General features: G+C 44.5%; 1 protein-coding gene across 1 annotated transcript in view; it reads left to right on the top strand.

Moving 5' to 3' along the window:
* LOC119161442 (U3 small nucleolar ribonucleoprotein IMP3) overlaps positions 1-24,685 on the top strand; it is a 45,681-nt gene that overhangs the window by 17,396 nt on the left and 3,600 nt on the right. Inside the window, exons 3-4 of the mRNA XM_037413911.2 lie at positions 21,703-21,777; positions 23,043-23,122. Coding sequence (XP_037269808.2) covers positions 21,703-21,777; positions 23,043-23,122 — 155 coding nt within the window. The remainder of the gene's footprint in view (positions 1-21,702; positions 21,778-23,042; positions 23,123-24,685) is intronic.

The following is a 24,685-nucleotide window of genomic DNA, read 5'->3' on the forward strand; positions in this document are numbered from 1 at the left end:
TTACTAGCAACTGAAAATTTTTATTTCGAAGCGAACACTAATAAATACATCGCATGCATGTACATCATTCCCGACTTCCCCTGACATCATCAAAAACGTGATATAACAAAATATGCATGCCAATAATCAATAGCACACAACCGGAAACAAACACGTGTCAATAACTAAGAAAAGAAAACGTAAAACGGGAAAAAAAACACTGGATTATGTCATGTCCAAAAAAGCAAATTCCGCATCTGTTAGCAGAACTGACGCTTGACTAGCGCAACTGTCCCCTCCTTTCCTTATTCTCTACGCTTCCATTATTTCTCTCGTCGTCCGCTTGTTGTGCCTGTCAATTATTTGTGTGTCGGAAAATTTTGGTTGGCAGGTGCACTCCTTGCAGTGCATCGCTAAGTGTGAGTAAGGGGCCCCCTTTAGTGAACTCTCATGTTCACGAAGGCACACATTTATGCAACGACCCGTCTGACCAACGTATTCCTTTCCACATGCGAAAGGAGTTCCATATACAACATCTTTTTTGCACTCAACGTACCTCCTGCCATGATTAATGCTACATCTGTTCGATTCTCTAGTTCCTTTCTTGTTGACTAGTCTTTTTTTTTCCGTTTTACGCTTTCTTTTCTTAGTTCTTGACATGTGTTTGTTTCCGGTTGTGTGCCATCGATTATTGGCGTGCATATTTTGTTATATTACGTTATTGCTGATAACAGGGGAAGTCGGGAATGACGTACATGCATGTGATGTATTTATTAGTGTTCGCTTCGAAATAAAAATTTTCAGTTGCTAGTAAGCGCTTGTCCGTGTCCTTTCTGAGTGTATTTTTGCTTTTGTTTCATAATGAACCTTTACCAACACGCCCAACTCGCAGTCATCCTTCGATAGGGCGCCTCACGGAAAATTAATCTACAAGCTCAAGTACATTGGTCTCCCTTCAGACATATCATGGATCCAGGCATACTTACGGCACAGGCAACAGTTCGTAGAAATTGAGCAATGCTCGTTTGTTGCACGCCATGTAACCTCGGGCGTGCCGCAAGGCAGCGTACTGGGACCACTTCTATTCCTGATCTATATAAATGATGTCTCGGAAAAACTCCATAATGACTTGCATGTAAATTTATTTGCGTGACTGTGTCATATTTAAAGAAGTTACCTCGCAGAATGATCACCAAAGCTTGCAGCAATCAGTCACAGCTATTTCAGAGTGGTGTAGACTTTGGGAAATGGAAATAAATGTACAAAAAACAGATTTGATGCGAGTAACAAGAAAAAAAGAACCTAGCATATTTTCTTACGTTCTGAATGACACCATAATAACCGAGGTTGACCACTATAAATACTTAGGCGTCACATTTAATAACAAACTTGCTTGGTCAGATTATATATCTCTTACATGCTCTTCAGCCTTGCACAAATTGTGGTTTTTGAAAAGAAAGCTTACCAAAGCTCCGGCAAGTACAAAGCTTTTGGCATACAACCCAATTGTGCGCTCAAAACTTGAATATGCAGCGGTTGTATGGGATCCTCACACCAAAAAAGACATCATGAATTTGGAGTGTGTGCAGAGGAAGGCTGTTAGATTTGGAAAATACAAAAGAGAACATTCCCCTTCACTTCTAATGCTTACTAATAAAATAAGTTCACTAGAACATCGCCGTAAACTTAGTCGCCTACAGTTCCTGCACAACATAATAAAAGGGAAAATTGGCCTTCAGAAGCCTCATTTTTTAGTGCCCCTAAACACAGGGTCGACTAGACACATACACAGCTTTTCTCTCGCGCCTATATTCGCCAAAACTAAATCTCACATGAACAGTTTTTTTCCGCGCACCATAAAAGAATGAAACTCTTTACCTGTTCACATCATACAATCGAAAACCTTTATAAAAGAATTGGAAAACCACTTCTCTTAATATTTAGTATAAATATGATCAGTGTTTAAACATTTCTTGCAATGGTGTCGTGAATCCCATGCGTCTTGCACTGTACGTTTTTCTTCTTGCATTGTTAGTATTTTTGTGAATGTCTTGTCATTGTATTATTGTATTTGCCCCTCCTGCATGGGCCATCATATTGGCCTGCAGTATCGATAAATAAATAAATAAAACAACCACTCAGTTAAAGGTATTGGACAACATAAAACGATCGTAGTCTTTCGAAGCAATGAGTTGGATGGTATGGGTCTGTATTATGTCAGACTTGCAAGCGTGAAATACCGATAAGGTGTGTTATACTCTGACTTATATCCTTAAGGGCTATGTTTCACAAATGTACGTTGAGCATGCATTAAAACACAATTGATGTCTGAGTTTGAGAGGGAGCGCGAGAGGTCATAAAAAGTCTAACTGCGAGCACATTTGATTTTTAGAATAAAAAACAGCTTACTGTTGCCATTACCGATATTGAACGCGATATGGTACGTTTGCAACACAGAAAGAAACAAATTATTCATTCATTTTTCTGTTGCTCACTCGTAGAATTATAATTCTATGAGTAAGCAACATGAAAGGAAACGAGTGGATGTTTCGTGATGCTGTTTTGTGCAGAAAAATCTATGTACAAGAGAAGATATGCGCGAAAGCACCCTTTGCCGCAAATTAATATCAGTGTGTCCTGAGGTTCATGCTGCTTGAATGAAAAAAATTACCGCTCCTACCATTATAACTATCTCGTAGTGACTGCATTTGTTATTCATCTATGCTATATAGCCCTTCAATGTATTATGTATCAATTTGTTAGAAAAGGCTTCTGCGGGTGCTAGGTGGAACAATGTGACGGCACTAATAAGAATGGCCATCGAGCGGCACGTCATCTTGAACCAAAAGTAAATGCAGACGAGCACCGTAGCCCACAATCCTTTGCGTGAGCCACGGTTTTGCTATAGTATTCACCTATTCTCTCCAAGAAGTACTGATGCAGCGCTCATTATGGTTTAGCCTCCTTGAAAAACACGAAGTCCGATGCCAAATTTCATCAAGAAGCTGTGATAAAAGACAGTGGAGTGACTGAGGAGGGGTAGAAGCTGTTACCTAAGCTTCGGCGAAGATTCTTGGGGCGCTACTTACGTAGAAGTGAAGACACGTTTAATTTACACATCTACAAGAGCATTGCAAACGAGGCATACAGGCCCACCTTCATATAACATGAGCGCATTCAAAACAAGACGACTACCGAAGTCCACAGAGAGAGGCAAGCGCTCACCCGACATGCTCCTTTTATACTTGTTCGTGCATGCGCTTCATGTCAAGCGATCTTGTTGGATGTGGGCTGTGTATTGCAGGCACACCAATGCTCGTTCCCCTCAGCTCTTGCAGTTTACTAAGAGGTTTCCCGCATTCTTGTGGAATGTGGACAGTGTATGGCAGGTAAAGGTACGCTAATAAGCGTTCCTTGCAGGCTGAATCTTTGTAGGGCTGGTTAGAGGAGCCCATCTGCTGCACATAAGAGCTGCAGTGGCGCTGCTCCCTGAAGAGGCGGCTGTTCGTCTGCATAGGCTTCACTCTGATTCTTCACAACACACACACACACATTATATAGCAGGTTACTAGGCACGCTTCGGCGTCACAACAATCCACAGTGCACCAACACATGCTCTGTCTCAGCATGGGGGTGTCCACAGCTGCAGACGCCCATTTGCCGCTGCGTGGTCATCCACTGTTCGATGATGACACAAAGCGCTGCAGAAAGGCCACAGTCGACAGTGGATCATTTATCGTGTCCTCCATGCTCCACTGTGGGATCAATAGGCGTAGCTGGGCTTTCTGCCTGGCTTAAGTAGGGAGTGATGCACGCAGGCCTAATGCCAACACTGAGAACACTCAGCTCTCCAGAGATCCACTGGTTGTAACTTACTGCAAGGCTCCTTTCATAATTTTTAACACAACAGCAGCCTAAACTATAATGGCGACCAGTTATTAAAGTTCACGCTTAAGTGCTAGTCACTCAAACTATGCGAGGGGAACTTTTCACATGCAGACCAAGACAGAAAGATGCTTTGACACTTGTTTTTGAGGCACGTGTCTAAAAATCCACATGAAAACACACATACGCTTTACAGAATTTTTATTCACGGTGCAGAAAAGAGGGGGTCCGAACCGAATGATTTTTCTCTGGTTGCATGGGAACAGGAGTGCCTAAACGACACCTACCAGCATTTGAATGCTTTGCTGGGACACAAAATCAAAGAAACAGGTATCTTTCATATACTTAGAAATTTGGCGCAACCTCGACTCACGCAAACACTCACACAAGCACACACACTTACACCAGAGCAACACACACGACACGCAGCGCTCCTTGAGCGCTGCGTGTCGTGTGTGTTGCTCTGGTGTAAGTGTGTGTGCTTGTGTGAGTGTTTGCGTGAGTCGAGGTTGCGCCAAATTTCTAAGTATATGATGTATAACCAACTAGCCCAACAACAAGTTTTATTAAGGTATCTTTCAGCAAGTGACCACTACAACCACAGACACCACAGAGATATATCAGCTTCCTCACCGCTGAAGAAGCTGTGCCTTCTTATGTCGCTTGCTCCATCTGTATCATTGCATTCCCTACAATTGACTTTAGTTTGTAGAGCTCCTCTATATCCTGTCTCGAGCTGCAGTTTGATCATATTAAAGGGCTAGGTTTTCATACATCAGTGATGCACCGTGCTGGGAATTTTTCCTTTTTCGGGGAATTTTCGCCTGTCATTTTGAGCCAAAGGAAAAAAGGGAATCTGTGATATTGCAGGGAATTTCACGAACGGTTAAATTCTCCTATGACGACCAATAATTAGCGGTCACAGTGCGCCTTCATCTGCTGTAATCGGTTCTGCCGCATGCGCAACGCAAGCATAACCCTCGAGATTTGGTTCTGATATTTACGCAGAGCAATTTCTAGTTCACTATTGGTGTTAGACTTGAAGCCCAAAATGTGCAGTGTTCTAACAGTATATAAAATAATAAAGTCATGCTTTTGTTGTGTGGCAGTGGAGGGGCTAGTCATGATTTCAAAACAAGACAGTACGTCAGGCACGTGTAGTTATAGTATGCGTGTGTGTATCGGGCTGGAAATTATTTATATTGTGCAGGGAAATATGCTGAGAATTTGGTCAAGGTTTGCAGAGAAAAATTCTCTAAATAGGGATTTATCATGTCTCTGAATGGGAATTATTCGGCATAGTATAGAACGTCACTGGCATACATGAACAAAAAGGAGAAGTCAAGGTGCTGCAATTGCCACAGTTTGTGGTGTCTTGACTTCTCTTTTTTGTCAGCGTTTGCGCGCCCACTCTTTCAACATAAATATGTACCAAGTAGCTCAACACTCTCTTATTCTGCAATGCGAGTTACGGTAATCTTTGATCCTTCTGCGCACTGTCAGTTACCAATTTTTTACATTGTTCTAACATATTCTGGCATCCTGCTACACACTGCAGTCACCATCACTAGTCACTGAAAACCGATCTTTTGAACTTTGGTCTATCCAGTCATGGGCTACCTGCAGGTATTGCACTTGCCACCGTGTAGCCTTTGCAGGAATGGGATATCTGTGTTTTGAAAGTCGGCGGTCCTTGCTGCCATGCACTATTATTGCAAAAATTTCCAGTGCAGACCTTCCACCCCCACAAGCAGATATTTGTCACATCTTTGTGACTTCTCCCAATACCCTACAATCTACCTCTGTTGTTATAGATAAATATCACTTTCATATGCAAAACCTACCTGATTCCCCTGTACATTTAGTACATTTCTGCTCCAGAACATGCTAATATTCAACAAGAAGTCGAATATATTCTGGCTAAGGTTGTCATCTAACTGATAAGGAACAACACGATAACAAAGAACGACATTTGCTCTTAACCTTGCAGAACCGAAGAACTCTGCTGTCTTCATGGCACCAAATATCTTAAAGGGACCCTGCAACACTTTTTAGGTACGGTCGAAAAACGCTGCTGATCGATAGTCGAGGCTCCTGAGAATAGCTGAGCCAAACATCATAGCGCAAGCACCATAGCCTGAAATTTATCATTAATTATCAAAGTTAGAAATCTTTTCCTATTCTTTTTTCAAATGATGCCATATACTCAAATCACCGTACCGCATGCCAAAATTCATGGCCATTGGCTGATTTGAGCCTCGTGGGCTGCATAGTTATTGCGTCCGCTGCAAAAGGCTGCCATGTGCCCCCACGTGTGTGCACAGATGACTGAATTAAAAGTAAAGCATGCATTTTTACAAAAATAAAAGAAAGAGTGCTTGAGGTTATTAACTGTTTTCCCCATGCCATTCCATCAGCTTAGTTTCCAGCATGCTCGTTAGGACAAGAGAAGAGAGAAAGCAGTCTCGGTGTGTGGCAAATCTCTGGAACTGCACTGGTATTGATGGATACTAGAAATTTTTGCGGTGGTCTATTCGTGAAGCAATAAACTCATTTAATGAAGCTTTTGATCGTTACTTGAAAAATTGTTGTAGGGCCTTTTTAAACTTTACTCGGTTTATTGAGAGATTTATGTAGATCTATGGGCTTAGAAAAATAAAACACATGAGTGGTCTGTATCAATTTGAAGTTGTGCCTTTTGGTATTTGTGATACACCAGCCACAGTTCTGCACACGAGGGATTCACTACTTTGTGCCTTCAAGGGGCCAAACTGCTTGTGCTATCTTCATGATGCCATAATTTTTTCCTCACTTTTCAGTATACCTCTTCAGTATCTTCATTAAATTCTTGAGATATCACACAAAATTGCCCTTCAGTTGAACTCCTAATAATGTCATTCCAGACACTGTGAAATTATTTCTCTTGGTTTTCTTGACCCAGTGGGTGTAAAACCTGACCGATCCTGATAAAGTTCTTGCTGTGAAGAACTCTTCCGTTCCCAATTTGGCTGTACATGTCTGAAGCTTCATCGAGTTATGCTTCCACTTGCTCTGTTCTATCTGGAATTTCATGAATATTGTGCATCTTCTTACTGTGCTCTTGAAGAAAAAGGTCGCCTCAATTTTAGGCTTACCCAAGCAGCTTTTATTTCGATCCTTATCAATGCCTTCATGACATTGCAGTTCAACATATTTTGATTCGACTGCACTGACAGATGTTTGTGCTGATGCCAGTGGCTATAGGATCGGTGCTGTCCTTGCTCGCCCAGTGCTAATGCGAATGCAACTGTATTATTGCCTTCAGTAGCTGTCTTCTGTCCATGTTGAAGGAAAATCACTGAATTGTAGAGCGAAAGGGCCTTGCCCTTCTGTAACCCTTAACAGTTTTAAATTTCTTTAGCTAAGATTTTTCATATTTTTTCTTTTCTGAAAAGCAGATTTGATTGACGGAAAACAAATTGAGGCGTATATTGAGATAAATCATCATAGCGGCACTTATCGTCCCGTCGCCTATTACTGTAAACTCATTAATTTGAACTTGAAGGGGACTATACAATTATTTTAATGAGGGGGCGGGGGCTAGAAGGAACGGACATCACACCACACTATGAGGTCATAATCTATTAAAGCCACCACTGGACTCATTATCACTAATTAGGTACTGCGTGAGTAGCTGCGGCAGTCACAGCCGGACGGGTAAAAGGAGAAGCGCCTGAGGGTTTGTCCTGCGACATGCTGGTATACACGTGACTCAAACGGCGACCTGAGTGAAGCTCCAGGAGGTAAAGTGGGTGAGGCGGGACGGGAAATTAAGGAGCAACCTCCACCACTTGCGACTTAGTGCTTCACACGCTTTTATTAGGCCTGGAAGACGTGGTCAAAACTGTCACTTCGAAGGCAACGAACAGACTCGAGGGATGTCCCCAAAAACGATGAAGATGAAGAACATGTGATGATAATTATGTGAAAGTGATGAAGAAGCATCTTATAAATGCCCAAAGTACTATTACATGTTTTTGGCAGGTGATTCTCTGTGCCATGTTTGTGGCAGGGGAGGTTTTCCATTTGCCTGGCAGTTCAGTGATGGCACGAAGTAAAATGGCAGTAAAATTGTCGATTTCACTATATCATCTGAGGAATATATTGTTCCAGAAATATGTCAGTTGTGTATATTCTTCAAGCGATGTATGACTGGATTAGGCAAAATTTGAGTGATTTACAGTAATTAGCACTTTGTTTAATTGAAGTTGATTAATTTAACTTTTTGTTTATGTAGCACTTGAACAATTAGTCTGCGATTTTCAGAACAATGGCCCACTAGCCAGTTTTGAAATTGAATTGCTCTAAACAAATTGCCGGGAAAAGCACTGATTTGTATGCAGTGACACCCATTCTTCAGACACCCACAACATTCAGTGATATACAATGATGTGCTATGAAGCTTTCATTTATGCAACTTAATAGCATAAAGGTTTGGGCCAGTTCAATCTGCATGTTTCAAGGTAAACCGTATCGCTTGTTTTAACTAGAAGAAAGACCAATAAGCACGGGAACAACAGGCCTTGACACTCAGCACTTGTTTACCTTGAGATTCACTACACTTAGGGGCGAGAGTATTTGATGTTTCTAGCTTATTTTGTGGCAAAGTTCGGTATCAGACATTTTAAAATTGCCGCTAATAATTAATAGCTGCATGTTTATATCCACAAACCACGACATGATTATGAAGGGCACCGTATGTGAGGGCTTCAAAAATTTTGATCATCTGGCATTTTTTAACATGCACATCATTTGGCATTTTTTAACATGCACTGACTTCACACAGTACTTAAGGCTTTATCGTTTCGCCTGTACCAAAATGCGGCGACCACTGCGGGGATGAAACCCACGACTTTCGAGTCAGCAGGGGAGCACCGTAACCACCGATCTACTGTGACTCATCCAAAACTGCTACTGCCTGCCTACTGTATGAAGATTCCTTGAATAATCACTACCTTCAGGTCTATAGTTATAGTATGTTTTTTTAACCTAATGTGATTGATTATAACGTCCCATGGAAATTTTGATTAAGCTACCTGTGAAATTTTCTTAGTAATGGATGCATGTAATGTGCCTTTTTGCTGAAAAAAACAGTTTATTACAATAACCACTATTTTATTTTTATAGAACCCTAGGTGGTTAAATTTTCCAGAGCCCTGAACTACGGCCTTTCTCATAATCGGGTGGTGGTTTCGGAACGTTAAACTCTATGTATCAATCAATCATCATTCCTCGCCGCGGGGTCTAGTGGCTAAGGTACTCGGCTGCTGACCCGCAGGTCGCGGGCTCAAATCCCGGCTGCGGCGGCTGCATTTTCAATGGAGGTGAAAAGGCTGTAGGCCTGTGTGCTCATATTTAGGTGCACATTAAAGAACCCCAGGTGGTCGAAATTTCCGGAGTCCTCCACTACAGCGTCTCTCATAATCGTATGGTGGTTTTGGGACATTAAATCCCGGATATCAATCAATCAATCATCATCATTTTATTTTTGTATCCCATCTATGCACAACTCCTTAAAACTTCGGCACTGTCTTTTTTTCGAAACTATCTTTGAATAAGCATAGTCCAGCACAAACCACCTGCAGCTATAATGGCCTTGTAGGCCAGCTACGAACTAAGGTCAGCTACAAACTAATATAACAGTGCACATTTGTCTTGCCTATTCGCCCCGAGATCGAGTGGAGTCGCCGCCTTGTGGCCACTGACTGAAGCGCACCTAGTGTGGATTGCTCCCTGCGTCATCTGCTATTCACATCAGCTAGCGCCTGCGCGTACGTCATGCTCGTACTCCAAGGGTGGTTTGTCCCACTTTGTTAGCGCAAGAGTAATTGCTTGTACATTTGCCTAGCACTCTCTACAGAAGTATTTGGCCTTACTCGCCTGTATATGTACCGCAATAGGATGAGGTCGAGCACTTGGCTGGAGTGATGTGTATCGTCGTCGTAGCCTCTCTTCGCCAGGATTATGTCAGTGGAGGCGCCGCTTTTTAACTGAAGTTCATCGTAAAGTGCACTTGGCGTCGTCCTAAACATGAGGAATGATAAATATTGTGTGAATGCAGCGTTTTATTGACTCGGGGATAAACGAAAGTTTTGCATTGTTGTTAGCTGTGTACCTCAAAACAAAATTGTGGTGTTCTTGCTTATCGGTTATGCGATCAGCTTTAATTGTGCTTGAGATAACCTTGTATTGTACGGTCCTAGTCCCATTACACTGCTGTATGGTAAATTGTGACACTTGACACGGAGCTGATTAAACTTGAGTTGCCGTGTGCAATTTTAGCATTGGACGACATCTATACAGATAGACTCATGTTCTTATCAAAGGTGAACATTTGACAGAAGTGTGCCTCATTGGGATAGTAATGAGGCAATTAGAAAACTGCAACTAAAAATTGTATTCAGAAAACTGGTGTTTCCAAGCCAGACCAAGTGCTGACTCAAGCGCTGTAATACAATTTTTGGCTGGAGTTTCCTAATTGCCTCACCCTTGTTCTTACATTGGAGTTCGCTTAAAAGAGGCCAGATTGTCAAAATTAATCCAGACGGCGTGCCTCACATATGTCGTATTATTTCAAGGAGAAGATCATTTCCTTTTCCATGTTATTTTGAGCGTTTTTGTGGTGTTGTGCTAGACTGACGGAAAGAGTGGACACACATTCGCTTCAAAAAAAAAAAAACAAAAAAAACCTTTGTTTCATCGAATTATCGAACCTTTGCATCACTGTGATGCAGATAATCAATATAAGAAAGCTGTGGGCTGAACTCTTACCTTTTTGTACTGCAAGGAGTAAGAACAAGCGTGCTTAAGCGCTGTAAGTCACGTAGCTTTTCTGAATAAACTTATCGGCTGGCCTACGTTTATTTTATGAAGAAATTTTCAAGACAAAAGTGTGGATGAGTAATAGCTGAATTTTTGGGTTCATCGCCCAAAAATATCGGCTTTCTTTCTGGCAAGGTTCTGTTTGGCGTTGCATAAGTCAGTTGCCAGACTTTGGGATGGTTGTTGCCAGACTGCCACCAAATTTAGTAGATAAATTTGCCCCTGTAGCTGTGGCTTCTCCGTGAAGGTTTGGTGTCGTCCGCGGTGCTTTTTGAGAGTGCGTGAGCTACGTTGGCCGTTTTAATTAACAAAATGAACGTAAGACGAGTGTTCCAGAACTCGGGGCGCGTTCTCTTGCTGTGTGCGCTGCTGTGCAATTAAGGGACTGTGTTCCAGAGTTAGGGAATCAACAACGTACAAAACGTAAAAAATACAAGGAACGTGACAGACACACTGCAGTGCGAAAGCGCCAGCAGTCGTCAAGCGCGAACATTCCTTTTAATGGTAGGCTGCGTTTCTGTCACAAGTAATAGTAACGTTCGGTGAGCTTCGTGCATCCGTTGAGCCATGATTGATATGTGGGGTTTAACGTCCCAAAAGCACCATATGATTATGAGAGACGCCGTAGTGGAGGGCTCCGGAAATTTCCACCACCTGGGGTTCTTTAACGTGCACCCAAATCTGAGTACACGGGCCTACAACATTTCCGCCTCCATCGGAGCCGTTGAGCCATGGGCGGCATATATATTACCAGTAGGCAGCAGTCAACGCATTTTATTCGTCGACAATCGGCTCACTGCGCTGAAAAAGCGCACCGCCGGCCGCTAATCCACCCTAGCAAGGTGATGGTGCTGCCCCGGGCCTTAGCCCAATCTCGGGGCGAATAGAGCGATGCACACGCTAGTGCTAATTTTTCTATGCACCTTTAAATGAGAAGACTTTCATGCTGCAATGCAAGTTCGAATCAAAAATAAAGTTACTGCTGGCAAAATTGCTTGTTGAAGGGACTCGCAACTGGCCCACAACTGGGGGGATTAGATTGTGGTGGAAAGAAAAAGAGCGTGAATTATGGTGACATGTGCGAGCATACGTTTTGCGATCTGAGTAGCGTTTATATTTTTAAATTGCGTTCAAAAGTAACCAAAACCGGTATGTCGCGCCCCCAGCGCAAAAGCTATGAACCACAAATATGAAGTCCTAATAACTTTGCTGTCAATATTTAAAGTGCACGGGAATAAGAGCTTAAATTTCAAATATGTACGTTATTGTTCATTTCTGTTTGTTTCTATGTGGCTTGAAAGGTAAAAGAAGTAGAGCATGAAAAGTGGCGCTGCTTTCGTTGCCTCTACAGAGAAAAGGGTACAGTTGCGCATGCGCGTGTCGTGCTGCGTTTCCCGAGCAGCTCGTCGCGTTGGGTGCGTTGGAAGAAGCACGCGAGCTTGTGAATGCGATCGCTGCAGCACGCTAGAGTTACTGTATATGCTACCTTTAGGTAAAGGTAGCATATACGGTAACTCTACTACAGTGTATACTCTAACTCTACAGAACGCGAGGTGCCGTCGACCTCTGGGGAGGATTGTACAACTTCATGCCTGCTGCTGGTGGTGGCGATGGTGACGCTTCGTCGGATTCGTCGCTACCGCTGTCGTCCGTCGAAGCATGTCGCTCTGGCGCTACTTGATAGGGGCCCTAATTTTGTGCTCGCATGCGAGCCAGAATTCGTTCTTCCAACTCACTCGAGTTGTCGAGCGATGACATCGAAGCCGACCAACTACGGCTGAACGTGAATTGTCGATCACGTGTAAACGTGCTGTTTCGTTTTCGAAGGTTTGTCTTGGCTCGACTTGGCTAAAGTCGAAAAAAAAAAACTACCTGTGCACGGCCAAAAGTACTTGCATAAGAAGCCCCGAGAAAGTGTTGTAACTTCTGTAATATAATTTAGCACGCTAGAAAGCAGTGGTCGCGGGACTGCAGGCTTGACAAACACATTACGTGTTTTTACTTAGAGCTTCACTTTTGCTCACTGCTGGCATTACACTGGCGTATAATCGATATCGCGATCACATCCACCGTTTGCAGCATAATCGCCGCAAATCGAAAAAAATTCTGATTATAAATGTCCTACGGTGTTTTCCACGTTACCATTCCGTGATTACAAACACTGACAGGTAAGCCTTACGTTGCACTCAAAGAAACAAGCACCATAAAATTGGTTGTGTGTCCCTTTAAATTGGGAGCAGTAGTAGCTGTAAGGCGTGTGCCTTGTATATGAATAATTTCAGAGGGAAGGTCAAACAAGGGAAATGAAAGAGTAACAAGGGCTGCTAAGTCTGGGCCTATTCATCTTTTTTGCTTGTTTTCCCAGTGCAGCTGACTCACCCACTACTGGGTATTCAGCGAGAGTTAGATTGAGTAGTGAGATGACGTTTAGTTCTAAGCAGAGACAAGTGCAGTATTCGGGGAAGCATCGAAGTGGTTAAAGAAACAATACGAAGCACCACAAATCTAACTAAATAGTTTTAGAGTTATAATGAATTCGCAAACGGTGGAGCAAGTGTAAGTGTCTTTGTTCCAGTGGCCAAGGCAGGATGCTCCAAGAGAGAGAGAATAAATACTAGAAATTGAAAATTTTATGGCATTCTGAATGCATTTTAGTTTTAATATGTTTGTTCTTGTATATGCAGGCAGGTGACAATAACCGCAATATTTATTTCCCCCACCGAATGGGCACAGTGGTATAGCTCTGCACTAATAAACGCTGAAGGATGGTGATTAGCATCTTAAATATACGAAAGTTGATATATATTGTTTAGTTTTAAACAACTTTCTGTATTAAAAAAATGGCCCTGTATCTGCATTTTACGCTGCAAATGTCGTAGAAAGGCGATAGTCTTGCGTCAGTGAACAAAACGTTGATTTGATCTTCTGCGAAACAAAATCGGTGAATGGTACTCTGGAGGCGCTGCCTTAGAGTACCTCGAGCGTGCAGCCGAGGCGAACGAGCGCATTGAGTGACGTCACACGTGAGACATGAGCGCTATCTGGCAGTTATCTTGCAAAACAAAACGCGCGGCGTTCGCGCCCGTCTCGAAGGCTATAAGGTGTAGAACGCAAAGCGACGGGTGCCACCACCGTCTTACCAAAGCGTTGGAAACACTTGCCTCTTCGTGCAAGCGTTCTACGGTCGGCGCAACGTGATAAATGCAACGTGCAACGTTCTTCGTGCAACGTTCTACGGTCCTTAGAATTATGTGTGCTATATCTAGTAAAAGACACACATACAGAATGTTGACGTGTTGCTATGGTGCCTCAGCTATGCGCAATAATTGCTTCTTAATTGACAATCGTACAAGTATGAACGTTGAGAAATATTAGTGGGCGCTGCGGATGGGGTCGGCCGTTTAGGGTATCGTCTGGTGCCGTTTAGGGTACCGTTAAGGGTGGAACAGACATATGTACAGACAGACACGCAGACAGAGACAGACCAAAATTTTTGCGTCGAAGGTCCCCAAGAAAGACTATCGTCTTTAAAATCGCCGGTGTTGATGCTGTGCGAAATTTGTTATAGACTGGCCACAAAAAGTGTCGCGATTGCGTGGGCCCTGAGTCTAGCTGTCGTTGGGTATCCGACATGGGAAGAACTGCATGAACGAGGCCACTAAGGCGTGCTGTCTCGCCGACTCACATTTTATTCAGAAATAGTCTTGTATGCAAGTCTTAAGGATGCAACATGTAAAATGGGAGAACCGCTATATGTTTTGAGCATAGTACATTAGTATGAAAAACCTGTCGGTGCAGATGGGAATGGTTTTTGTGGTGGATATAATTGCCAGTACCTGTATCGGCTCAGAAATCCGGAGAGAGGAGGACCTGGAAGGGCGCGAAATTTCTATACCCGATTTTTTTTTCCTCCGCATTTTTAAGTTTGTTGCTGTGACTCTCTTGCTGGAGTGATCTGATAATAATTAATATGAGGCAGTATAAATGAATTATTCTGCAATATTTAATATAATGTAGTGTAAGCGACATGTTTCGCTTTGTTTGGATAGATAAAATATTATTGCGGCATTTTCAGCACCTGCCAGTAGGTGCAGAAACTGACCAAGATTCTGTGAAAACTACCAAAGCGTATGAAATTTTACATTCAGGCGTCCCCCCCACCCCTTTCTTTTCAATTTTTTTCTTATTCAATCAACTTGAATACATTCTGATAAAAGTTTACATCAAGAGCGATGTTACTAAAAGAAATGAAGAAAAGCAAGAGCTGCCAGTGATTAATTTGGTGTAGTAATGTATAATATCTGCGGTTTTAATTCACAAAACTACGACATGAATATGAGGGACGCCGTAGTGGAAATTCGGCGATCTGGTTTTCATTGACTTGTCCCGACATCGCACAGTACGTGACATTCTAGCATTTGGCCGCCATCTAAATGCGACCGCCGCAACCTCTAGAGACATCACCGCGGCGGACGGGCTTATAGTGAATCATCGCGTTTCCCTTGTCGTTTTTCGCAATAGCGTTGTGGTCTTAAAGTTGATCGTTTTATTCATTTTATTTCTGGTCTGCTCGCGAAATTGCATGGAGAAGGAAGCAAAAAGTACTGCCTTCCGAACTGTAGACTGTCACTTCTGCTCAATTATTTCGGCGTGTCCCGTGCAGTGCACTGTCGTCAGCTTCTGTCTGTCGGTTTTCACTTGTTCTGAAGCAGCTGTCGGAGAACTCGTGGAAGTGGTGCAGCGAAGCCCGTCTATGTCGAGCTCGGGTAAATCGAATTATCCTTTACGTCGGGAGTGCGCAGAGAGCTGTGCGCGTTCTCTTTCTCTGTGTCCCGTGTCTTTTAGGGGCGAAGCTCCTTCTAGCGGCACCCGTTCGTCCCTCGTAGCCGTTGTAATAGTGTGTAACAAGTATAACATTTTGACCTCCAAGGTGGTGCCGGTGAGATATTTCTTCTGTGCGTTGTTGAACAATAAAAGATCGTGCTCAATGTACATGCCAATGGCTGCTAAGGGGGAATGAAAGACAGGAGAATTCGGCTTTTAGTTAACGCGCACGCTGCGAATTTAATATTGTTGAACAACGCTCAGAAGACAAGAAAGGGTTGCTACGTTACACTCGCTGGGCGTAACCTCCTAGGTTTTAGAAAGGTTTAGCGAACGTTGGGCCGCAGTGCCATGAATACAGTGAACTAGTATATACCATGAACTCGAGGTGGTTAAAGGTGGGAAGTAGACACGAAGCGCAAGCCGTAAGAAAGTGTGCGTGTGCCTCCTCTCGTTCAGTCCTTGGAATGTCCGCTGGATGGCGGTGCTTCTATATGCGGAATATATGATGAAAATATGCGATATGTTGGTACTTGGAGTGTTGACTAGATGAACGAACGGACACACAGACAGATGCATGGACCGACTCACGGATGGCTGCACCGACGGATGGACGGACGCAGGGGTGGATGCATGGACGAACGCAGGGACGGACTCACAGATGAACGTGCGGACGCACGAACATACGCACGCACGGACGGGCGGATGTACGCACGGGCGGCCACACAGACGCACGCATGGATGGACGGAAGCAAGAACGAATGGACGGACGGATGCTTCGCCTCACTATCCATCATTCACTCCGTGTATATGCTGCCATTTTTTTCGTACTGTCCTCTAAGCATCTTTTTTTGTCGAACTGTTTTCGAACGCTGCAACGCTTTAAAGTCATCTGCCGCGAGGTCAACACTTCATACGTCGGGCGGCATGTCCCGCCCCGCACGCATCTTGAACGAACATTAGCGTGACAGGAAAACGGGGACGGGAAAGATTAAGACAAAACTAGAGTCCCGCATGCATTTGAAATCGCGAGCTGTGCGAGGCTGACTATAGAAGCTTCAGGCGACCCGTGTACGCAGAGCTGCGCATGAAGATATTGAAGCATTGTTTACATTGGTGCCGTATTTTCTCGCGTGTAAGACCTCTGCCATGACCCGCGCGCCAAACTGCCAACCGAGGATAGGTTCGAAAAACCGCCGTGTAACTGCATCCCTTGCATTATCGTGAAACAGTGCTGTGCAGCCAACTTGCGCACTGAAGTTTGCACCGAAAATGCGGTTAAGTCATTGAAAAGTTTGATTATTGCATTATAAGATATAATGAACTAACCTCCCTTCTTTTTTGTTTTGTGATTCCGATGTCCGCGGCGTTGACTGTAGTGCACAGACGTTTTACTACGCCATGATCCACTCGAATGATTGTTATAGCGCGAACTCAGTACAGGGACAAAAAGATACACGAAGGCGTCCTGAGCTCGAGCTGTAACAATCATGACCTACCACTGAGCCGCCACATTTCTAAATTATTTAAACTTTGCAGCAGCGGCCCGCCCACATTCAATTTATGGTTCCCATCAAGATGCTTCATTCCGTTTGAATACCCTTCTCCGAAGAGACAGTGCCGTCATGATTCATTAGACTCGCGAAAAGCGGGAAGTACAGATTGCGTCGTGATCTTATTAGGGAAGGTGTATGGGAGAGAGAGGGGGGGGGGGGGGGGTTGATAGTGCACATTGGCCGCGTGGTTCTCTGACGTTTTGTCTCGCGTCACCTTGCGGTCCGCGGAGCGCGCGCCAGTTTCCCACCGGCATCGTGTGCATCTGGACCGTCGGTCGCACTTCGAACAACACCACTTCATTACACCGGCGAGGGGGGTCCGAGCATGGCGCGCACAGGTGCACGGGGCCGTGCCATATGGCTGCGTGGCGCGCCCCATTCGGTTCTGTTGCCACTGCGGTGCCGGCTTTCATTGATCAGCGGGCTTCGCGGCCGGTCTGTTCTCACGCTCTGGAGTTTATTTTTGTCTGCTGCCCTCGGTGCTTAGGCCTCGCGGCGCGGGCCCGGTTGAGCGCCCGGGATGTAAGCCGAAAACGGGGGTCACGGGGGGGGGGGGGGAGGCGTGGAAAATGTTGCATAAAGCCAGCGCTAACTAACCTTGTGTTGAAATCACGCTCTCGACTGCTCGGCGGATCCCTTTCAACCGGGGGTAACCGGGCGAGGTCGGGCTCTTGCAGAGCGCGTGGACTCCGGGATTTTGGGTGGGTGGTGCGGTTTCGGGAGTCGCCCGAAATCTGTCGCCCGTATAGTCGTGGAACTGTGGGTGTCGCGTTTGCAGTTAAGCCACGTTTGTGCCGTTGCGAAGAGTGGCGCGTGCGTCGAGCTCTTTCGCATATGGCGGCGCGCGCTCCTGTGCAGATGGCCGTGTTTAGTTACCGCGCGCCACCGAGGTTGTTGGTCGCGCGTTTTTTTAATCCCGCTTGCCTTTTTCCCACGCGGAATACTTGGAAGACGCAGCTCGATCACACCGCTGAACGCCCGCTGGTCTAAATGGATCGGCGCGCGGAACTCTGCCGTATACGGTGATATTTGCCTCATCCTGGGGGGCACCGCTCTGCGACGCGCTTTCCAGCTCAAATAATTTTGTCAGTCTAGTGCCATGATCGGCTGGTAACCTTTCGAGTAAGCTTACTGTTCCCTTAGTCCTTTTGTTTTGTTATCGCTCTCAATTATGTGGCCTTCGGACTAAACTTGGAGCTATATTATTTTATATTGTTACATATTATTATTATTATTATTATTATTATTATTATTAGTAGTAGTAGTAGTAGTAGTATTATTATTATTATTATTATTATTAGTATTATTATTATTATTATTGAAATCTCAGTTAATCTTGATCGTGGCGCGCCAGACATAAGCTTGAGATGCGATGGTGCAGTAAACCATAATTTTCTCTTCTTGTCACTTAGGCCCAAGTGCTTGCGTGTGTGCGTCCATTCTGCCCGCGTTGAGGTCAACCCGATGGATTTGTCGACTACCCGTTTTCGTTTGAATCGCGTGTCTGTAATCCGTGGGACTCCTCGCAGGCTTCGCGCTTTTATCGCTTCGTTTCCGGGAACGAAACGTGAGCCCCCGCGCATTTCTCTGCCTCTCACACTGTGTGTGCGTGCGTGCCGACTTCGTTTCTCAGACATCGTTGAGTCTAAAAGTCGGCTTTCTAGCACCTCACTGGGGCATGCGGGAAAGCCAGCCCGAGAACCGTGGTTCGAAAGTCGGTTATCTCGCTTTTTTTTTTTTTTTGCTTTTTTCGAAAGGTTGCGGGAAATCCGGCAGCGAGAACCGTATTTTTGTGGTCAACAACCAGCCATCGCGGATGCCCCGTGTTAGGCATGGTGTTTCGCCTAAAATAGTAATTACTGGTGTACAGCTGACTTGTACACATGCTAAGTACTTACTCAAGTTACTGTGAGAGCAGAACACTTTTGGTGTAACATATATACGCTAGTATATACCATATAACTTGTACCCGGTACTTTAAATGCTCGGAAAGAAAACCCAATCTTTTTAACAGAAAAGCCCCAAAACTAACCCGTCTGGCCGCGACAGGCACTGTTCCTTTGTTCAACGTAAGCAGTCTGAGAGGCTTATACAATCAAATCCTCACAGGTGTGCGTACACATTTACTTTATAGGGCTGCGCTGTGTGTATTCCCGGTCAAAGTACAACATTTAAAGCAACTCACGCACGCACACAGAAGAAACTGGATACTAGACACACGAAGACAATGTCGCCGCAACGAAACAACGAAAGAAACAGAGCACTGCAGCAGAGTATGATTAATTTGTACCTTTCGCCGAGTCGGCGCCAGTCAGCTGGATCCAATGTCCTCTCTTTGTATACATTTGCAAAAAGGAAAGAAAAGGAGGAAGAAGAAAAAAACGAGACAAGCGAAACCACAGCTGCTTCGCGAAGTTTTTCTGCGTATAAAACGTAGCCGTCGCTTGGGCAAGGCTAGTGAAACTTTTTCTTTGCGGCAAAGTTTTGTTGTACCTCGTTTCGAATCTCATAAGAAGATGTTTCTTGGGAGTATCGTGAAAGTAACGTCATGCTTTTTCCGAGTATAGTACTCGTTGTACGTCTTTGCGACGCGGCCTTTAAAAGCATGACATTTACATGCGTGAAATCTGGTGCTAAAGTCATATACAAACCAAATATAAACGAAATGGAGGTGTTAGAATAGTTTGCTGCATATTTTACAGCAGTTTGTTGTATATAAAATGTAAGTTATCATATAATTATGGTTTAGTCATTCTTGCTGTAGTTTTTCATAAAACTAAGTTCAACGCAACGATCCGTTGAAATTGCATGCGCTGGGTTTCTGCTTCAGCGAGTATTCGCAAAAATGTTTATATCTATAAAGATGGTGCTGCGCCTTTACCAAAGCGGTGTCGTGTGTAGCAATTTTTTTTTACCAGAAGTGTAGTGAAGGTACTTTAGGCAACTAATAATATACCTGTAGGTCCGTGTTTGTGGCCTATAGTGCATCGAACGGGCCGAGGTTGCGCCTCCACAGGTAGCAAAGTGGTGCTGCACTGAATTCGGCATTCTATATTCTACTTTTTTTTTTGTTTCTATACTCCAGTATTCTGTACATGTTTGTTGTACGATATATAAAGTTTGACATATGTCTTTACGGCGTTGGCCAGCACCTCTGCAGAGGGGAGGTGGCGTTTTTATTGCGGGAGGTTTATGGTTACTACACGCTACATGTTTACGAAGTGCTGTGGCAGTTCTGGCTAGTTGGTATGACATGACGATAGTTGTAGCGCGAGAACAGAATGACGACAGAGACAAGAAGGACACGAGTGCTCGTGCCCTTCTTGTCTCTTTGTCGTAATTCTGTTCTCGCACTATAACTATCGTTGTTTTTAAAGGCCAACTCCGGCGATTTTTTTTTTTTTTTTTGACCATGTCAAGGTTATGGTGTTTCTATGTTCCTGAGACACTCGTGTTGCGAGCCCAATAGCTGAAATGCTCGGGAAATTTGAAAATGATTTGTAATAAGCAAAAATGTGCAATACCGAAACCGAAACCCAACCGAGCACCCTGTCTGCATATGACGTACTATTTGGTAGAGCCGGAGCATGGTCCCGCCGGCGCGGAGTATGAAAACTGTGAAAGCCAGTCCAGCGAAGCACCGTCCAAACACCACAGAGGAACGAAGAAAGCATTCCCGTGCTATACCCGTGCCAAACACCGCCGCCGTCGCCTCGTGGAAAGCACAATAAACGTTGTAGCGGCCAAAGTAGCGATGCCATCGGCTGCGTCACTTCCGTTGACAGGCCAAACATGACGTCACACAGACAGTGTTGCCAATAATTCTGGCAAGTGAAGTGAGCTTTTCGAGGCAATTTTTAAAATTCATTTGCAAACGATCAGTGCATCACTCAAACCTGTGATTTGGCATAAAGGACAAAAATGTGGAAAGAAACATACCCAGCGAATTTCTTTGAGATTCATTGACCTCGAAAAAATCTCCGGAGTTGGCCTTTAAGTGCCCGCGGAGACAGATAAGCGAGCACTACTTATCGTTCCATTTTGAGGGGCAAGACGGTACCGATGTCATATTATTGTATACGCTGTGTGTAATAGATTCGAAATCTTGCCCAATGATACTACGACGCCGCATTTTTAGTCTTAGTCTTCGTTTTCTTTATTTTTATCGGCTTCATAGTTGTTGTTGTTTTTTCTCTTCATATGTTATACCGTTTCCTTCTCGTCTGACAGGAGGCGGCGATTACTTCTTTTTGGTGTTGTTGCTGTTTCCGTCCTGTCTAGGCAACCATGAAGCAGCAGCACGTTCGCACGCGTTTGTTTTTCCGAGCCCACTCCGGAGTTCGCCATAACCGGGACTCACTGTTACCAAAGTTTCGAGTCTGTCGTTCAGCGGTCAGAAAACAAACTGCTCTAGTTTTAAGCAGTAGCCGGGTTTGTTGACTTTTCCGGTGCTCCGCTGCCTGTCTGTTAAAGCGTTTCAACCGCACCCCCCCCCCCCCACTTTCTTTGTTATGGTGATGTTTTCACTCGCCTTTACCTGTATATAGTAACGCCGATGCAGTCGTTCTAAAAATGCTACTGTGGATGCTTCTTTTAGGCACAGCCTGGGCGTCATTTCCATCAAGGAAAACCTGGAGATATGCGACAGAGTGACAGCTTCATCATTTTGCAGGTACGTTGTGTAATTTTTTTTTTTCATTCTGTTGATCGGTTTACACGGTGAAAAGTAAAGCTGAGTGAGGCAACCGAACTCTTCGCCATTAAGTGTCCCGCCTGTCACTCTTCTGCTAGCTTCATCGCCATCTTTCACTTCACGATGATTTATTATTTCACTCACCACCAGTTATCTTTCCACATCGTGACCATCTATATAACCTCGGACGCATAAACTGGGTCTTCCCATTCGTCATATTCTTGCCGCGCACAAGCTCCGACTGGCGCGCCTTAATTAAAGGGACATACGTTACAACAGAACTCGAGTTTCAGTATCTAATTCACTCACGGCTTATCACCTCAGTATTATTGCAGTATTATTGCTGAATGTGGCTCGTGGTGCGTGCCCGTCAGCAAGTGGATAGTTTCTTCGGGCTTTAGTGGTAGTCCACGCTCTGCCAGAACACGCGCGCGGCGTGTGGCAGCATCAAGCAATATAAGATTTTCGACATAAAACGACTTGATTTGTCCCTGGAGAGATGGCTGGCTTCCCAGAATTACATTTGTGTTTATAAGTGAAACCGTCTTTAGGGGTACCAGCGTAGGCTTGGTTTTGCAGGCTAGCTTTCCGACACCGTGTTGCAGCGAATCCTATTAATTAAGAGTGCTCAAACGTCCAGTTCAAAGATATGAGTGGCCTCGTTTTCAGAGAGTACATATTCATTTATAATAAGAACACCATGACAGTCAGGCTCTTCTTGTTTTCGCGCATGAACTCGCTGTATATTTCGAGGTGGAAATACTTTATCGTAGCAATAATGACATTGGCGCGGCTATTGTTAACAAAAGCTCATCCATTCCATTGTTAACTCGAGGACAGTTGCCTATATTAGAAAGTTGTAGTGCGTCACTATATACGGCATAGCCATTTTTTTTAATCGCTAAAGCTGCACATCATTTGAGATATTCATTAACGAAATCTGATGGTGATGTCGTAACTGATCGCGCCTGGAACGCAATAAATGCCGCTTCTCTGTTACGCCAGATTGTAGCTACCCGCGACATAAAAGCGACGAAACTTAGTTAAGAAGTAATTATAGACATTGAGCGAACGTGGCATTTTTTTCCTAATCTTGAGGATATTGACATATTTCTTGCAACGCTACGCACGTGGCTGGTTTTGAAAAAGTCGGCGCTCGGATGGCATATAGTGACTTGTAGTAACGATTGAATACTTAGGTGGTTATATCGAGTGCGGTGTTGTTTTTTTTTTATCTGTTGCAGGAGAAGGCTTCCAGTCATCATGGTGCGAAACCAGATGGCGCAGCGCGTCAAGATGGCTACGCAGTTTGTCGAGCAAGGCCGTATCCTTTCCGCCAGACTGTTGTACCGCCAGTGTTAACTGAACGGCCAGAAAAGGAGAGGTGACAGTGGCCGTTGAAGACTTGGTGAACGCTGTGTAACATTGACACGTTACTCTCGATTATCGGACAAAATAAGAGCAACAGCGCCAGTTCAATATCGCAGTTTATTATTATTATTATTATTATTATTATTATTATTATTATTATTATTATTATTATTATTATTATTATTATTGCGTCGGGGCAACGCGAGTGATGCAAAAAAACATCATGCAATGACGCCATGCATCGCCGAAATTTGTGACATAACGTGACGTAACGCCGCGTGATGACGTGGTTAGGTGACTTCGCAGCTTGATCAAAGAGGTACCGAGCACGGAGGCTGTGCTGAAAAGAGGTTTGTCACTTTAGGTGCCGAAAGCTTTCGAAGGGTGGCCGGGCACGATCAATACATCGACAAAGAAGGAAAATATGGCTTTTAACTTCGCCCCAGACCTGCGGCTACATCACGTTAGTGCGACGTTTCAGGATTTTGAAGCATTAAATGCGTGTGGAGCTTCCTTTGCTGCCTTGCTCCTACCGGATGTCTAACGTCTGCAGGACGGAATGTGGTTTTACAACCGCGAGTACCGTCGGTGCAGTTCATGTTTACAACGGATTAACATAAATATGCGCCGGCTGCTAGATTTAACTCTAGCTATATGCCTCTACTATGGAAGCGCAATGTGCTACCCGTTATTGTAACTGGCCCATGCCTAACGAGGCATAGGAGAACGGCTTTGAGAATGTCCCGCGTGCAAGCTAGCCCTGTTTTGCAATTTACTGACGGTAGGTTCTGTCAACAGCGCGTTGAGACGCTTGGCACGCTGTCACGACGCTGACTGAGTGCCAAGTTGCCGTTCAGCCGAATGCGGGTGCACCTTAGGAGATGATCTACGCATGATGAACATCAGTGCTTGGTTTCCGCTGTAATTTTTTTTTTCTCCTTTTGGAAATAACCCCCGCCCTTTTTTGTTTCTTCAGGGGCGGGGTAGAAGAAATTGTCGTAATGACATGGGCTTTTAATGTTTTTTTTTTTTCGATTGTTATTCTATCCTCTACCAAATGCTGCCCAAGACAGAGTGCGTGTTTTTGTTTCTGCGTCATTTAAAGTTTATACATCACTGTCTAAAGAGACACGGCGTTCCTTCCCGCCTACGCTGCTTGTCTACCGGAACCGAGGGTGCGCGTCATGTTTGTGGTGACCCCCCCCCCCCCCCCATTTTTTTTTCGCGGCGGATTTCCGGTGGCGGCGTAGCGTGTCCTCGTTTTACACCACAAACAGTGCGTTTTGTGTAACTGCATTTGTGCACGCATGCACCTTGATTCTCGCTCAAAGCGCGACTCCCTCGAGAGGGAGGGAGCGTGACCTTCTGTTTGAAATTTCGGCCACTTTCGCGCCGCCGCAGACCGTTTTTCTACTCACGTTATGCGATTGCCACCCGTAAGATCGTTTGCTCCTTCGTGCATTTCGTATTATTCGGAAATTTTCCCACACATCACGCCAGTCCCGCGTGCGCAGGC

Source organism: Rhipicephalus microplus, chromosome X (assembly GCF_043290135.1).
Source record: "Rhipicephalus microplus isolate Deutch F79 chromosome X, USDA_Rmic, whole genome shotgun sequence".
NCBI classification, from domain to species: Eukaryota; Metazoa; Arthropoda; class Arachnida; order Ixodida; family Ixodidae; genus Rhipicephalus; species Rhipicephalus microplus.